Source organism: Conger conger, chromosome 18 (genome assembly GCF_963514075.1).
Source record: "Conger conger chromosome 18, fConCon1.1, whole genome shotgun sequence".
Lineage (NCBI taxonomy): Eukaryota > Metazoa > Chordata > Actinopteri > Anguilliformes > Congridae > Conger > Conger conger.
The window spans coordinates 12,750,566-12,769,488 of record NC_083777.1 but is presented as its reverse complement, the minus strand read 5'-3'; the positions used below and the strand labels follow the sequence as shown (position 1 = coordinate 12,769,488).

The 18,923-nt window shown below is 38.7% G+C and overlaps 1 protein-coding gene across 1 annotated transcript in view; it reads right to left on the bottom strand.

Annotated features, from left to right (window-relative positions):
* LOC133118604 (VPS10 domain-containing receptor SorCS3-like) overlaps positions 1–18,923 on the bottom strand; it is a 133,106-nt gene that overhangs the window by 23,522 nt on the left and 90,661 nt on the right. The window contains exons 9-16 of the mRNA XM_061228713.1: positions 13,304–13,483; positions 11,087–11,233; positions 7,395–7,497; positions 4,032–4,108; positions 3,462–3,553; positions 1,765–1,872; positions 1,312–1,429; positions 620–753 (exon numbers count right to left, since the gene is read on the bottom strand). Of these exons, the coding sequence (XP_061084697.1) occupies positions 620–753; positions 1,312–1,429; positions 1,765–1,872; positions 3,462–3,553; positions 4,032–4,108; positions 7,395–7,497; positions 11,087–11,233; positions 13,304–13,483 (959 nt within the window). The remainder of the gene's footprint in view (positions 1–619; positions 754–1,311; positions 1,430–1,764; positions 1,873–3,461; positions 3,554–4,031; positions 4,109–7,394; positions 7,498–11,086; positions 11,234–13,303; positions 13,484–18,923) is intronic.

Genomic DNA, 18,923 nt, shown 5'->3' with positions numbered 1-18,923 from the left:
TAAAAAAACTGTATCAGCACTGTGATAACAGGGTTGATAAAACCAGGTCAACGAAGGTTGTTATTTACCCATCCATTTAGAAGCCAAATCTGAGCAACTCTGTTTGATTGCAGCACTTACGGGCAAAAACAGTGTTTTTGCAAAAACAACCTATCAGAGACCACCACAATCAAGAAGCAAGAACACATTTAAAAGCAGATTTCATGATGCCACTCTAAGGGCGAAGTCATGGGATTTTTCCACAATTCTCTCCCAGAAGGACAAACATAAACATTATTTAAGCCACTAGAATCTCTGCATTCCACCACAGAAACGTTGAAAAACATTTTGCGATAGATTCATCTATAGCTTGTTTTGGTTTGATTTAATTGAACAAACCCTTTTGAAAACTAAATACAGTATGCTTGACTGAATCATGAAACGTGTGGATGAATGATTCCTTCCCACAATCTAAAATATTTTTCAGCTACATGCAAACCAATCTAAGCATACAATCTCCCTGAAGTTTTGATTGTGACATAACCAATGCGGAATGGCAAAAGCCTGTCATAACCAAGAGCTGTCTTAGCACATCTTGCACTCATCTCATCATTACAGTAGTTCTCATGAGATTACCTACCATTCAAAATCAAATGCTTTGCATACACAGGGTTCAGCAGATAGGATTCTAGAATAGTCTTTTCCCAGCATGCAGCGGTTCCCTGGTCTGCGTTTCAAATAGACCTGTTTCTCTCCCATCAGACAAGGATTCCCCTGCGAACACACAAGGGTGGAGAATAAATTATTTTACCATAAACTGTAACTCACAGGTGCAAATTATTCTTCCAGTTCATGTAATTTGGGAATATGAAAGTTGTAACTCATTTATTTTCCAGTAGAGCTGAATTATTTTCAAATATCGCAACTCAATTGGCACTATGGTGTTGTGCTGTGTTACGCTACATCTTTGAGAAGCAGGCTTCATCAACTTCATCCTCTGTTTCTCAGCTTAAGAAAGCTCTGGTAGGTGATGATGAGGGAGGACCCATCATTGTTTCACGCTGAAGATGCTACTGCAATCTGCGATACTCTGCCTATGTCTGAAAATACTGTGGTCCACCTGCTTTCAGGTGCCTGTACACATCAAAAGCTAAGAAATCTGACCCGGGTAGAACATCACTTTATTTGCCTTGTACATTCTTAGCTTACAATGCTTTCACAATCTACAAATGTTGCCTTCAAGAGATCAGATGAATGTCACTTCATTGCTACAAATGTTTGCCTGTATATCTTAATGCAATTTGCTGGATATAATATAAAATAGCTTTTCACCTGGTTATGTAAGTGCCAGGTTTGGTAGTCCCCTTCATTGCACCTCCTGGTGAAGATAGACTTGTACTCTATCTTGATAAGCTGCCACTCCGATCGGTGACTGAAGTGTCCAAACAACCTAACAGATGCAAGTTACAGAAGATATTTATCACTTTTGCTGGTGTAACCTCAGAGAAACATATGCTATACATAAAATGTATGACTAAATATAAATTACTAAAACGCCTTGATATATTATCGTAAAACACTGTCAATGGACCTCATATCACAGATGCCTCTTTAAATGGTTTATGAGCAGAACTTGTCTTCTACTATTACTGTTTCCAACAGGAAGACAATTGAGATTGCTGGCTAATGAGCAGTATTTATTGACCTTTTAAATCTGTTCTCGGGTACTTCAGGAAGCAGTTTGCTGTATACGATGGTCAAATGAGCTCATGGTTTTCCGCTTACGTGATTATGTGGTTTTCCATCCCAGGCTCGACGAGAACTCCATCGACGAACAAAGGAACCAGAGAGAAGCTCCTCATGTCCCACTGCTTCCCTTCATCAAAGCTGATCCTGTCGAGCACAGAAGACACTTATTAAGCTTGGTCTCCATCAGCACTTGTTCTTAACTTACATATACATGAGTATAATCATGAATTAATATAGACATACATATAAATATACTGTTTCTAGTTTTGTGTTTTGGAAAAGAAATTAAAATACCGTTCATTGGTATTCTATGACTTTTCTTTCATAAGAGCTGTAAAAGAGTGCTAAAGAGCACCTTCATTAGCATTACAAAATTGTTCATGAATTCTCTTAACCAATCAGATATTGGTGTTGTGTCACCGCTGATGGAGCAGGTGACATACAGCTCATGCTGAATTGGAGTTATTGGCTTAAACATGAATGTTTAGCATGTGTTTATGGTAGTGCCTATAAAATGGTTCTACAACTCTTATGATTCAAAGAAGTGTTCATATTTTATTTATTTGTCAATGCAAAGGAATCATGTTAATTGAATAAAGCCCTTATTTCTTGACAGAATACACGGTGCGCTGTAAGCTAGTAATACAAATTAACATGGATACAGTAAACCAACAACATGAGACGTACTGATTCTACTGTATGTCGGAAACTACAGTTAATTCTGATCAGTCTTAACTCATCATTGTACACTACAATTGGTAATTTGGGGTACACCTCAAGTCTGTTCAAAGGAAAGTCGTAAAAGATTAATCAACAAGTTGGTATTTTTGGCAAACAAGTAGTGCAATTATGTAGTGCAATTATGCGGACAATTATGGCGAGAAACAAACAGATTGTTTCTTGCTCACTTCAGAAAAGTGACTAAAATGGTGACTGTAAACGCCCATCATGGATGCATGGCTGTGAGTATGACAGCTCATCAACAGCCCGTCAGATGCGTCTACACTCAAGTACCTTGTTATGACATGGTTGGAATAACACAAATGCCCAAATGCCCAGGCTCCTGTGTCACCTGAGAGCTGCTCTTGCCTTCGTCTGTCTAAAAGTGCTGACGGATACTGACAACCTAAAACGCTTTGACAAGCATTACAGAAATAAGTTAGACACTTGAAGAGTTGCATTGGCTGGCAGGGGGGGACTATTGCCTTGTTTACCCAAGCATGTAAAGCTTGAATTAAACCACAGGAAGACTACAAAATGGCTTCCCTTGGTATCTGGCATAAACAGAAGCATGGGGCTCACGTCTTTACTCTTTCTCTAGGGGTTTCTCCTCACAAATATTCTTTCACCATCTCCATCTCTTTACCCTTTTCCCACATAAATGAAAATTCACAAAATTCTCATTCAATAACTGAAATCAGTAATAAACCCCTTATTTCAATGAAATCCATATAGCAGATTCAATTCAATCAACACATTTATCATGTAAATGCAGGTATGTTTACTGCTGCCAGACCAACCAGTTGCAACTGAGCTCATTTTCATTGTCGAGAACCTTTGATATCCTTCGCCGTATGTTATGGTCAGTAATGGACTTTGATACAGTGCCAAATTCAATTTTTCTGATTTATTTTGTTTAATTTAATATGCCCTTAAATTAAAAGCATTTGACTGAAGCCTGCCAAAATGTTATTGTTCCGGTCAGAAAAAAGTAGGATATTAATTGGACGTACCATAAATGGCGAACAGGTACTGTTGCCTGTATAACAGCAACAAGAGCACCCCCTTTGTCCAGGAACCAGATATTGTGTTCTTCCTCAAAAATCTAAATATAAAAGAATTGAATCATAAAAAGAGAAGGAATAAAGCTTTTAACTTTGTACACAATAAGAGCCATTAAAACAGACCTGCTCCGACAGATCCAATCTGCTTCCATCGGAAATAAACACTTTGCATATTTACTATTTGTATCATTTGTATTTACAAATATCAAACAGGTATCCAGGCATGTAATTGCATCTATTTTAAACATATTATTCATAATGAATTTCATGCTGCTAAATGTTAAACCACTTGTTTCCCCATTTGCTCATCTTGAATTTCCGAAACTAAAACTCTTTCAGGCGTCAGTTTTAATTAGTTTTGTTCACTCAAGTATCAAATGCGTTTTTAAAAAAATGGTATTTGTGCAGTTCTATCATTCAGGAGCTAACTGATCACTTCATAAGTTTCCTTCGAGCAAAACAATTAAAAATTAGCAGTGGAAATGAGCTGTACACTTCCAAATGGCTTCTTAATCATACCTGTTTCCAGCTGTTGCCTGCATCAGATGAGATGTACATTGCAACATTGTTGTATGAGAGTTCAGCTCCAATATTGCCTAGTAGAAAAAACCCCACACAAATGTCTATGCGTTAGTGTTTTTTGTGTATATACTTTATTAAATGGATATTCACTTCTCCCATTACATTATTGGCATTTGGCAGACGCTCTTATCCAGAGTGACGTACAGTTGATTAGACTAAGCAGGAGACAATCCTCCCCTGGAGCAATGCAGGGTTAAGGGCTTGCTCAAGGGCCCAACAGCTGTGCGGATCCTATTGTGGCTACACCGGGATTAGAACCACCAACCTTGCATGTCCCAGTCATGCACCTTAACCACTACGCTACAGGCTGCCCACCGAGCAGCGAGCCCACCGCCGAGCATAGAATACCACTATAGGTGCTCGAGCTGCAGGATTCTAGTAGAACACAATAAAATATTTAGAGCTCTTGGACTATCTTGGTAACCCAAACGCAAGAGATCTTTGCTAGTTTCAGAAAGGCGCAGTTGTCATTTTCTCGTCCATTGCCTACAAAAATAGCAAATGATTACATGCCCAAGTGGGCGGGTTGGTCTGATAGTGGTGTATTGTCACTGAAAGGATTTGCATTATGACCAATATGACCAACGAGAACCTGAGGTGCGTTCAAGACCGCAAACGTTCACGGCAAATTATGTTTGCCGTGAACAGTTGCTGTTGAACGATTTTAAATTAACATTCTATTGAGGCTAGTTTGCCACCAATTAATTTTGAATACAAATGGATGACCACAGGATAATCCAAAATCGTTGTTTATTAGTCCAAAATCGTAGCCAGGAGATCCAATACAATGACAAAAATGAAAGGCAAAAGAATAGTCGAAAACAAAGCAGAATGTCAAAAAACCAGAAAAGCAGAAAGGCAAACAAAACAAAAGGGCAAGGCAGGCTCAGAAATCAAAAGGCAAAGGGGTGTCTATCAAGAATTAGGCTTACGGAGTATTTGGCACTAAGACTGATCAACGTTCTGACAAGGAACAATACAGAAACTGAGGTTTAAATACAAGAGGGAAGGTAACAACCTAGGCGGGGCTGGGGAAAAGGTGGGCTAAACAAATAGACAACAGGTGGGGAAACATAATGGGGTAGTAACATAATCATAGAGGGGAGACGAAAACGCGGACTGGATGCACGTAACCAACATGTAAAACACACGGCTCCGGGTTAGGGAGTAGACATTTGCATAGCTTGAAGACGTAGTGATAGTTAGAGACAGGTGTGAACACTTCGCTGAAACTAAACGAGTAATCAAGGATAGCATAGGGAGGCGGAGTTACAGAACAGTGCAGAAATACTAAGAGATTGCGTTAGTGAGTTAGTTATGTGAATATTTCTAAACTACCCAATAAAAGTGATTGTTAGTTAGTTAGTTAGACAGACAGTAAGTGTATTAATCGGATTAGTACTGTACAAAACCTAGATTAGTAGTAGTTAGTAAGAATCGTGCTCTACAATATTTAACTACCAAGAAAAAGCAGGAAGTAAGAATCGCGAGTTGGGAAGGAATTTCTTGAAAACCCGAAAATACCGTAAACACCCGAATAGTGGGACACGCAGACAGGGGAGTGACTCGGCTGGTAAACATTCAGATGCAGACATAACAGGGGAAGACAAATGAGAACTGTAATGGAAAACACTAACCAATGAATGAATAATTATGAAAAATGAATAATTAACGGGCGGCACGGATGGTGCAGTGGGTAGCACTGCCGCCTCACAGCAAGGAGGTCCTGGGTTCGAATCCCCGTCGGCCGGGGCCTCTCTGTGCGGAGTTTGCATGTTCTCCCCGTGTCTGCGTGGGTTTCCTCCGGGTACTCCGGTTTCCTCCCACAGTCCAAAGACATGCAGGTTAGGCCAATTGGAGAGTCTAAATTGCCCGTAGGCATGAGTGTGTGAGTGAATGGTGCGTGTGCCCTGCGATGGACTGGCGACCTGTCCAGGGTGTATTCCTGCCTTTCGCCCAATGTATGCTGGGATAGGCTCCAGCCCCCCTGCGACCCTGATCAGGATAAGCGGGTTCAGATAATGGATGGATGGATGGAATAATTAACGAGAATAAACATGAATACATACAGGACAAATACAGAAACATTACAGAGGGATATGAACACACATAAAAATGGCAGGATATTAGAATGTGAAAGATTATTATTGTGTTTATAAACAATAATAAAAATACAACATGACATAATGGATGGCCATAATAGACAATCACAGTAATGATGAATACAATTGGGCAATGGCCAGTTTTGGGACAATGGCTATCTGTTAAAAATGTGTCTAAGAATAGGTATACTGTATTGGGTGTGAACTGCAATACAATAGACTGTAATTCAATAGAAAACTTTTTCTTGTACTGAAAATATGTTTGAGATGTTTTCATTAGTCAATTGGAACATTGCAATACAGCCATCAGATGATCGGATTATTCTTTGTGGCATGTTGTGTGCTGCCCAAAGTTATAAATGAGGACACAATAAAGGGTGATGGTGAACTGCACAATTCTAAAGAGAACTAAAAGTCTAATTAAGAAAAATAAGAAATCAGAAACAAAAACACAAAGAATTTGCACATTACACAATTAATTCAGACAATGTTAATGGACTTGTGCACAAGCAGGTCTTCTCCCTCAGATATAAACCTGAGTCTGGCATTATATTAGCAATCTGCCAAGGGGCAAACACAGGTGGCTTTAAAGGGAATTAAAGATGACACTCTGATGAGTTTTTTGCATGTTATGCCCAAGATACACCTATTAATTAAGTCACTAAGCGCAGCCCTTTTGAACCCCAGTGCTTTGCACAATCTGGCATGGAACCAGCAAAAGTGGGTCAAGCCACACCTTAAATACACTTGTGCTTTTGACCATGCGTTGTGAAAATAGAGCCCTTTGTGTCAAATCATTTCTGATTGAATACATTTAATCAAATGAAGCACATTTGATTTCTTAGGCCTCTGTCAGAGATTAATTAAACACTAAACATATACAGTATATAGCTACAGCAAATAAGCTAAATTAGTACACTGCTCAAAAATCAGGATTCAAGAAAAAAAGATTAATGCTGTTTTTAAAGAATCACATTTGTTTAGGGAGGCCAAGTCCTAAGTTAAGTACCATTAATGCACTGCAGAGGGACATTAACATGTACTGTAAATCACACAATCAGATACCACTAGTAGAAGTTGGTTCTGCAGGAATTTATTGTATGAACACACCATGGGGCCTTAATACATGTCCGTAACATTTATTAAAGTATTTAATTCTCAATTTCACATTTTGTTTATATAATGATGATTTTCTTACCTGTTGCCACTATTATTCCAGGGGCAGAGCTCTTACTGGAGATACTTCCAGAAATGTAGGGATTGTCTGACATCTGCAAATGCAGATGGAGGGAACAAAATGGCTGAGGAATTAAAAAAGAAATCAAGAGATGCCATGAATGAATCTGGCTGAAATACTGTGTATTTCACAAACAGTAATACATTCAAATAGGACTGGAAAGCCACCAGAATAAAAAAGCATAGCAGCCAATATATAAATGAACTTAAAAAGAACAAGTGTCATTGAAATACAGTTTTCATGGTCCAATTATACAAAAAACCCACCTTGTCTTCGAGAAAAAAAACCTTCATATATCTTTCAAAGACAATTTTGAATGGTCAATTAGTCTGCAGTAACCTCTGTACCACTGTGCATGCAAACGCACTGCTGCTGATACACCTGCCCTACCCCAGTACAGCCTGTACATCTGAATGAGGGATTACTGCGCACCCTGTAATCCACACAGTACTACAGGTATGAGCTAGCACTGACTGGAGGACAGGTGCATCTTGAAGCAATCACAACTCTCTGACCACTGACACCCGCCATATTGCTCTGGGCAAACAAATTCAGTGGTACACCAAGGAAATCCAACCCTGGAAAGGCAAGAGCAGTTGTATCCCACCATAGTGGGCTATGGATGCAGCCAAATCTCAACTAGCACCCTTTAACCCTGAGGAAACTTTGGAAATAAATTACCATCAAGATATCAATAAAAGTATATGTCTGGGTCAGATATTTCTGATATGACCCCAGTTGGTTAATAATGAGCCCTTTTACATTGCTACATTATCGGCATTTGGCAGACACTCTTATCCAGAGCGGCATACAGTTGATTACATTAGATTAGATTAAGCAATCCTCCCCTGGAGCAAGGGCCTTGCTCAAGGGCCCAACGGCTGTGCGGATCTTATTCTGGCTACACCGGGAATCGAACCACCGACCTTGCGGGTCCCAGTCATGTACCTTAACCACTACGCTACAGTCCACTCTGTCAGGGCTATTACTGAGGAATAAATGCAACATAGTTTTTTCTGACTGACTGGAAATTCATCAGGATAATAATGTGGCCTTCACAGATATTGTGTTAATGTGGCCTTCACAGGTATTGTGTTATCCCGTTTGGGTGTACACTGGACAATGTGCTAATCACAACATAATCGAATGCAGAATGGTGTCTTTATTCAATGACGTGTCATTTTCATTGAAACGCAGTTCTGTTTGAATAATTGTGTTGGTGGATGACCTAAAACAAATGCTCAAGAACATAGATAATGCTAAAGAACATAGATAGTGTTTTGAATGTTGCTGTCTAGCTCCACCCAAAGAGTGGGTGTTTTATTTTTATTTCATTTCTTTTTTACGGGGGGATCTCTCCAGCAAAAAACCATGCAATTATGTTTCAATGAGAATTATCCTCTCTCATTTAGTAAGAGGGCAGCAGTATTGATAGTGTGTTTAATTGCCTTTATCTATGGTTAAAACAGAGAGGCAGCTACTTTCCATAAAACCCACAACCAATTCCCCACGGCTGAAGACAACCCTCCAAAGACAATTACACAAGTTCAGAGACCAGGGGAAGAAAATGCCCCCTTCATCTTTCCAGAGGATAGCATGACATCGTTAATGAGGACGCCAAGGACAACAGGCCTGAACTTTAAAATCTAAAGGGGGGGGGGGGAAAACACAAACTGAGCATGCAATTAGAATGTCACTTCAATGCACTATTAAATTTACCCTTTAGCCACTTCTCTGAGATGCCATTGTCTCCTTGGCTGTATTAATTCACCGGTGAACCGTCATTGGTGGCTACTTTGAAAAATATCAATAAAAAGCTTTCAAAGGAGCTTTTCAAAAGGAATCAGGGGCAGGCAGCAAACACTCAGGAGCAAGCGCATGAAATTGCTTGTTGAAGACTTTAATGACCGTATGCGTATATACAATCTAATTGTTATCTATATTTAATCAATTAAGATGTCCTTGAGGGAAAAGTTCTGTTTTTCAGTACATGATATGACTAGTAAATGCACTTCCAAATCCATATATAAATGGACTCTATCCATTAATTTGTCCATTATGTGTTTGCTCACATTATGTTTCAATGTTATGTTTAGAACTACAGTCACTGTTGTACAGACGGAAGGCCTAGCCAGAAGGAAGCCTGTTGTTTGTCTGAATAGAAAATACATCCGGCAGCTAATTAATGGATGGCTTTCATACAAATTATACAAGATATTACACATTTAAAATTATATTTACAGCTTGTTGCATTCTAACTTGTTAGGTAAACAGCAGACTTTTGTTTAGTGTGTATAGTTTAGACTCCTTCTAAATACTGTGTGGTTTGAGATGGGAATAAGGAACAGATTTAATCCAATGTTCAGTATAATGTCCTCAATTTGACTAATGTACCTGTGTTTAATTCCAAACTTAGGTTGACAGTTGCGAGACTATTTTATAAAGACTGTGAAACAAACCACTATGCTATATTTTGCCATTTGTAGCTGAGGCTAAAGAAACGTTATCGTAAAACGGAATTGATCCTGAGGACTTGTTCTTCAAGGATGTGTGGTTTGTGAGAAATGGCGCAAATGGTGCTAGACTAAGACATTTATACTGCAGAGGGCCACGATGTCTTGTATGCAATCACTATGGAGTAATTTCAAGATCCAATCTAGAACTGTGGTTCTAGAGTCACAGGGGTAGAATGAGTTTATGAGTAAACTAAAGTTTTCTGTTGGCAGTAGACCCTAGAAACTGAGGACAACCTGAAATTGTGGCTCATTGGGTGGTTAAAGGTGGGATGACACTGGCTGTGATACAGCATGCCCTCTCATAGTGTGACAGACAGCGATGTGGGCATGAGTCCATTTCAGAACATCCTGCTCAATCTTACAGTAAAGGCGCCACTTAAATTACTATAACAATGATTATAAATTAAAAGGCATGACAGTGAAGAAAGAGCATGGTTTTTTTTTCCCCCAAATACAAATATCTGGTGAGTCCCCCCAAAATGTAACATGTCTGCCCTAACTGATATTTCCTTGCTGCAGAAGCAAACCGTCAAATGAAACAGGAAACCACTGTATGTCACCCCCCAGAGGTACAATGCTCTTCCTTACCCATCCATCCTTCACACCTCAGTAGGGGGTGTTGATTAACTTAAGCAGAGGCGTGAATTAAATGCTTCACTGTTGTATTGATGTGCAGTACAACATACATCAGTATAAATACAGATTGCATCACATCACTCTTACTCCATGTGACATGACTTCCAGTAAACTTGCTTGTTCTGTAGATTTGGTGGACAGAAGGCATTCTTCATACAGGCTTGTGAGGGGTCATATGCGTTTATACAATGGCAATGGAAACATCTTTCAAAAGGAAAATATGCAGGCAAAAGGTTCTTGGTCTGGCCCTACCTTGGTAAAACCATATTCTTTAAAAAAGTCACTTTCATATGGGATATATGATTTTCATAGACAAGTCATCCCTCTATTTGGGAAAATAAACAAGCAAAAATGGCTTTCCCTGCATCATTACATCACAAACGATTGCAAACAGTCTTTTTAAGAGGTTTACCACAAATAAACAGAAGAACCAGTTATAATGAAAATACATAATTTTATCCAAACAAACCAACAATCACTGAATACAATCACCATGCTTACCAAAACGCAGTGTATGTCATTGCCGGCAAGGTCTGAGGTAGGAGCTTGTATTAAACGCCAGTCTTGACCTTTATTGTACGTGATATAAGTTCTCACTTGGTTATCAAGCTTTCTGTTGGCAATGACAATTCCTTTGATCCCTTCTACCTAGGGGAGTGGAAAGAAGCTAAGCAATAATAAAGACACTCAACATATGAAAAAATTGCATTTCTTAACTTTTTTTTAATCTTCTGTTGGCTTGATACTTTATACCTTTTATAGTCTGTAACTAAACTTAAAAGCACACAACAAATCAAAAATCGTTCTGATCATTCCAGCTGAACTGAAAATCGAATTAAATCAAATACGGTTTTGTATACAGACATATTTAATTCCAAAGCAACCCACACACAGTAAGTGGCATTAAGAGGTGTTACATTAGACAGAGGGTACGTGAACTGCTGACTGGACAGCTATGGTTAATGAGAAACTGTCATTCAATGTAAAAACGATGAATTACTCCTGACAACCCCATGGCTAAAGGTGCCTTTATTTACATGTATATGGAACTCGGCTGTTTTGAAATAAATGCATGCATGGCAGTGTTCAAGAAAGCCTGTGATTTTATTAAGTTAGCATACGTACACTACTTTTCAAAGGTTTGGGGTCACCTTGTCTTTTTCTGATTTAATATTTTATTGTCTCTGTTCATGGTCAAACTACAGACTCAGAGCTTTTATTAAAGGGTATTTTTTTATATATATTTTGATTTCACCATGTAGTAATTATAGCACTTTTTATATGGAGTCCCCCATTTCAATATTTGAGACAAATGAACATAATATAAAATAAAAGAGTGATGTTTTGTATTTGGTTGCATATCGTTTGCATGGCGTGACTTCCTGATGTCTATGACCCATCAACATCATCAGTCTGGATATCTTAATTTCAGGTTGTACAGCAATCGATACTATAACACTTTGCATTTGAATGCACCTCTATGGGAACTGGGGGGTGGGACTAGATTAACCTGTAAATGCTGATACAGTAAGGAACATGTTTGTTGGCTAAATGGTTTAAAGTCATCAAGGGTCCAAGGTATCAAATGAACCTCAAATAAGCCTCAAATGAAAAAATACCCTTTAATAAAAGCAGACTTAGACTGTGCATTGACCACATATGAATTGATTGATTACAAACAGAAAAAATTAAATATTAAATTAGAAAAACAGTAGTATATCTTACCCTCAAAGAATGAAATGAATTTACGACTGCATGTATGTGTGTGATTTTGGGCATCACACAAATGCATTACTATTGAATGCCATTTGGTTAACCTGTGTTGACAGCTGTGTCAACTTGCAGTTTATTAACACCTGTATTCATGTACACACACTATGTTGCTGCTAATGTGTCTTTGAGGACATTGGTTTTTAGACACTGTTGCCTTGTTCCATTGTCAGGTTTTTCATGCTAACCTCATTCATGTAATTATAACACAATTATAACATAATAATTTGTTGAATGGAATAAAATGCATTATGATTGGTCTGTTTTAAAGAAATCAGGGCCAATTATCTTGTCATGTGTTCAGTTACAGTGGCTCCAGAGCTGTGAATGTTCATTAATGAGTATGGAAAAAAAAAAAAAAAAAAACTTGGAACACTGTCAGCCTGTGTAATTATAGAAAATGATGTAGTTTAATTTTGGGCCAGCACGTATCAGATTGACCTTTGTGCGGGGAACGTTTTTCAGTCATATAAGCTTGATTACGCTATTGCCTTGGGATTTGCTCAAATGATATATAATTGATTCTGAATATCTTTATTATAATTGGGTTAACAATGAGATAGGTGTTAATTATGTGGTCTAAAATGCTATGATATTATTAATTTTGTTCCCACGAAAACGTTGATTTTCATCTCTCGTCTCTGAACCAAGTTCAGTGTTGTTTTTTCAGTGTCTAACTAATCTATTTTGAATAAATTGCTTTTTAATTGAAGCAGGTCCTCTGAGTGCTGATATGTGTTCTAGGAACAGAGGGTCTAACAAATGCATTCTCTCTTCTTTAAATCTCCAAATTTTTGTGGGGCAGGTAGCAGGAAGATTGGATTTCGCTGAACGTAATAAATGTAATTTGATTTGTTTGGCAGCTAAATAACAACTGAATTGGAATAACTCTAATTAAATGACGTTTTTTTTACCCCACAGATTCAGACTGCATTGACTGACACATACCTCATACAGGTCGACCATTATATTTCCCTCTATGCCTTTAGTGGTTCGGAGGTTCTCCAGGGCCAGAGTGAAATGGACCCCACGAATATCTGATATATAGAGGTTGTACGTGTCATTCTGATTCCATTCTTGTACAGCTGCGAAGACCTGGCTCCCATCTGTGCTGATAATGTGCATGTCCTATCAGAGAAACAAACGTTAGTTCTGAATATGACAACGGTCTGTTCAATAAGAAACAACTATTTAAAAAATAAAACCTGGACAGTACCATAGGTCTAGAAAGCATACTAGACTGCACAGCATGGGAGGTGAGATTTAAGCGAAGCAGTATTTGGTTCCAGTGATTTTGAGGCAAAAACCCTGACATTTCTGGTCATCTCCACAGGGGTTATGCTGATGTGCCATCTCTAAATGAATCCCTTCCTCTCCATGCTTCATCAGCTCTTGTACATGGCAGTGTCCACACCGCACACATCTCTCTTAGATGGGAATCCACAACACGCTCACTTTTCATTCATGATGAGAGAGGTGAAGGGGCAGGGAGAGCTTCTTTTTGGGAGAAGAAATCTCTGTCTCCAAGACATGAGTAATTACTGTCCCCAAGACCTGAAGTAACCACTGTCTCAAAGATCTGAAGTAATTACTATCTCTAAGATCTGATGTAGTTACTGTCTCCAAGACATCTCCCAGAACTGAGGTAACTGTCATACTTATTGCCTTTGGCAGGCCAGTTTTAGGTACCCAGAAAAGAGATTTAATTGGAACAAACTTATGTGTTTTTCCCAAAAAATTCACCAGCAAGGATAGAAAAATATATATTTCTGGAAATAAACTTTGTGATCTAATTTCAAGTTCTGTGCTTCTTAATAAATAACCATTTCTATTTACAGTATCCTTCCATTTACTGTAAGCCAACTGAGAACTTTCAGTGAATTTTAAGTGATCATCTGGAGAATCAAAGTAGGTTTGGAATTCAAGGGATTGGATAGCCAGTCAAATGATTAGGTGGTCAGATATACACTCACCGGGCACTTTATTACATAGACCTACACCAGCTTGTTAATGCAAAATGTAATCAGCTAATCATGTGGCAGCAATACATAAAAGCATGCAGACAAAGTCAAGAGGTTCAGCTGTTTTTCAGACGAAATGTCAGAATGTGGAAGAAATGTGATCTTAGTGACTGATGGAATGATTGTTGGTGCCACACAGGGATTGTTGGTGTCAGACAGGATTGAATATCTCGGAAACCCCTGGGACTTTTAAGCGCAACCGTCTTTAGAATTTGTTGTGAAAAACATCTGGTGAGCTGCAGTTCGGTGGGCAAAAACGCCTTGTTAATTAGAGAGGTCAGTGGAGAAGGGTCAGACACAAATAACCACACACGAGAAGGGCATCTCTGAACATACAGCGCTTCAAACCTCTTAAGAGGATAGGCTACAGCAACAGAAGACCAATAAGTCTAAAAAACAAGTCTAATAAATACCTAATAAAGTGTATAAAGCCAGTTTTGTGGGACTTTGATAGAACATAGGGCTGAATGCCCCAGCTGTTCCTAGAATTGCCACCAGATCTTTACTGACACAGTCACTCAGGACCTGGTTTAACATTTCATCCAAAGATATGGCACTTCCTGCCCTCATCACTGTGCTGGGATAGTGGATTTCTCATGGGTATAGAGCACGGGTCTCAAATTCCATTCCATGGTCTCAACTGGTTTTTGTGATTTACATTCAATCAACAGCCAATTTAGCCCTTTGAAACGAAGCGTGCTGACTCTTTAGCCAATCAATGACTTCAATTAAGCACTTAGGTGCATGAATATGTAAAGAAATCAGCAGACACGGTGGCCCTCCAGGATTCGAGTTTGAGATACCTGGTCTGGAGTCAGTAGCACTGCCTGCTCAATACCTTTCCCAGCAGACACTTTGTTTTCCCAAGACGTTTCACATCCCAGTAATAACCTGGCCGCACCTGCTTAGCGTCAGCAGTTTGACATCAGAATTCTTTGGGGTGGTATGACTGCTGGCCAGTACACAGCTTTATAGAGATTCATTATACCTCGCACGGTGACAGGTTACCAATTTACAGATTCCATTCCCTTCTTGACCTTTTTAAATGCAGTGGAACCTTTACAGCCTTCAGAGTCATTTTCACAGCTCTGAATTCCTTACGGAAAAAAATGCATGTGAAAAGCACAGGCGAAAATAACACGTGAACGGCCAATATGTGAAGAGTACACACGGGTACACAACTATAAAAACAATCACACTCATAAGAACTCATAAGAGTAACCCATGCTATTTATTTCAAGTCACCCTTTGTGAAAATTATGTGTGAAAATGTGGAATTGCTGTGTGGTTTATTTTTCAATGTATAAATCACACGTGAAGATGCAAATTTTACTTTACTTGACTATGACATACGGTATGTTCATTTATGTGTGTAAAAAAAAGCCAATCGCTTGTGAAAATGCTCTGATTTTCTTTTCACATGTGAATATTTTAATCCAATTTTTACATGTGCTTTTTTCGTAAGGGATTAAAAAAAAACTGTGCTATTCTGAAATGTAAAAAAAAAAAAACACTTCCATGGTCAGTTTAAATATGTGTCCATCTATTATCTGCCATACAGATTATTTTGTCACCCTTGTGTCTGTGACATATGGGGACTGCAGGCTTTGGTAATTATAAATATCGTGCAGTCTGTAAGTATTTGGACACTGACACAATTTTTGTTGTTTCAGCTCTGTACCGCTAGATCTCCAGAAACAGGGTTGGGCAACCCTTCCTTAAACTAAAGCCGAAAGGCTACAGTTTACCTTCATATTGGTTGTCTTATTTCAAATCCACTGTGTTATGAGTACAGAGCCAACACAATAAAAACTGTGCCACTGTCCAGAGATGGACTGCACTGTATGTGCATCTCAAATACAAAATGGACATGTCAGCAAGCAAGATAAATAAGCAAACAGTTCTGTTACATATAGTGGGGAGCCTTTTCAAAATACCCATGAATTTTTTTTCTCTTCTGAATGCAAATTGTGTCTTAATGGATTCCATTTCATTTTCTCATTCATTCGTTTTTTTGACTCTTTTATTAGTCAGGGTATATGGGTCCACTATGCCTCACACATCTCGTAATGAGCTAAACACAACCAGCTTTGTGTGGAAATTAGGTTTAAAAAAACCATGGAAATCTATGATTTCAAACAAATAACAAAAGACTCATCTGTAAATGTATATTTTCATTTGAATGAATACAAACATTTATATTTGACTAAATATATCATCTTTCTTTTTTTCCTAAACAATCAAATCTTCTATTAGTACCAGTCAGCTGATATCATCACTTTTACAACAGAATGATACATCAACTCATTCAATGAATGCATTTAAATGATATATTATTGTGTACCTGTTATGCAACAGTAACTGGTACATACAGTACTGGAGATATGACCCCCTGACCCAGTTAGAATAGCCTGCTGCTGCTTCCTTCCTGTCATGAAGGAGCTATCAGCCACCACTTCATAGAGCACAACCAATAACACAGCACTGCCGGGCAGAAAATTAAGGGTTCACACAAAGCAAAAATAAACGTATTTGCGCTATATGAAACTTAGATTTTGAGAGATATGTATCAAGTCAGAGGTAAAAGCAAAATGCAGGAAACAACCTGACAGTCTTTGGAAAAGGATTAGCTAGCTGTATAGCACACATACAGTGCAGTCTGTAAGTATTTGGACAGTGACACATTCTTTTGTTGTTGTACTCCAGAATACAAAGTGTGATTAAAGTGCAGACTTTCAGGGTTTTTACAACCATATTGGGTGAACCATGTATGAATTAATACCCCAACCCCCCCAATTTAGGGGACCAAAAATAATTGGACAAATGAACAAAAACTGAAAAAAAGTTATCATATTTAATATTTAATTGCAAATCCTTTAAAATCAATGACTATCTATGACCCATACACATCACCAGATGCTGGGTATCTTCCCTGGTGATGCGCTACCCGGCCTGTACTGCAGCCCTCTTCAGCTCCTGCTTGTTTTGAGGGCTATTTGCCTTCAGTCAGGTCTTCAGAAAGTGAAATATATTCTCAATTGGATTGAGGTCAGGTGATTGACTTGGCCAGTTAGGAACATTCCACGTTTTTGGCTTTGGTTGATTTGGCTCATTGTTTTGGATCATTGTCCTGCTGTATGATGAAGCTTCCTCCAATCAGTATTGATGCATTTGCATGGATCTCAGCAGACAAGATGTTTCTGTACACTTCAGCAATCATCCTCTTGATCCTCAATGAACACAAGTCAGCCAGTTCCAGTGGCAGCTATATACATGCCCAAACAATAAGGGGGTGTTGCTTTTAGCCTCCACACTTTGCTCTTAGTAATTTTAAATCCAATGTGCTGGAGTACAGAAACAAATCAGATCAGAAATTGTTCCTCTGACCCAATACTTACGGACCTCACTGTACATTGATGCTTTATTACAGCATTGCAACTTACTCCTTATAGTTTATTTTTTTGTCTCTTCTGCCACTGAATTTAGGTGTTAATAAATGTGAAGAAAAAAAAACAGAATGTGAATGTATTCCCTAATCCTTATATACAGTGGTGTGAAAAAGTGTTTGCCCCCTTCCTGATTTCTTATTTCTTTGCATGTTTGTCACACTTAAATGTTTCAGATCATCAAACAAATTTAAATATTAGTCAAAGACAACACAAGTAAACACAAAATGCAGTTTTTAAATGAAGGTTTTTATTATTAAGGGAGAAATAAATTCCAAACCTACATGGCCCTGTGTGAAAAAGTGATTGCCCCCCCCTGTTAAAACATAACTTAACTGTGGTTTATCAAACCTGAGTCCAATTTCTCTAGCCACACCCAGGCCTGATTACTGCCACACCTGTTCTCAATCAAGAAATCACTTAAATAGGACCTGCCTGACAAAGTGAAGTAGACCAAATAATCCTCAAAAGCTAGACATCATGCTGAGATCTAAAGAAATTCAGGAACAAATGAGAAAGAAAGGAATTGAGATCTATCAGTCTGGAAAAGGTTATAAAGCCATTTCTAAAGCTTTGGGACTCCAGCGAACCACAGTGAGAGCCATTATCCACAAATGGCGAAAACATGGAACAGTGGTGAACCTTCCCAGGAGTGGCCGGCCGACCAAAATTACCCCAAGAGCGCAGCAACGACTCATCCAAGAGGTCACAAAAGACCCCACAACAACATCCAAAGAACTGCAGGCCTCACTTGCCTCAGTTAAGGTCAGTGTTCATGACTCCACCATAAGAAAGAGACTGGGCAAAAATGGCCTGCATGGCAGAGTTCCAAGACGAAAACCACTGCTGAGCAAAAAGAACATTAAGGCTCGTCTCAATTTTCCCAGAAAACATCTTGATGATCCCCAAGACTTTTGGGAAAATACTCTGTGGTCTGACGAGACAAAAGTTGAACTTTTTGGAAGGTGTGTGTCCCATTACATCTGGCGTAAAAGTAACACCGCATTTCAGAAAAAGAACATCAACCAACAGTAAAATATGGTGCTGGTAGTGTGATGGTCTGGGGCTGTTTTGCTGCTTCAGGACCTGGAAGACTTGCTG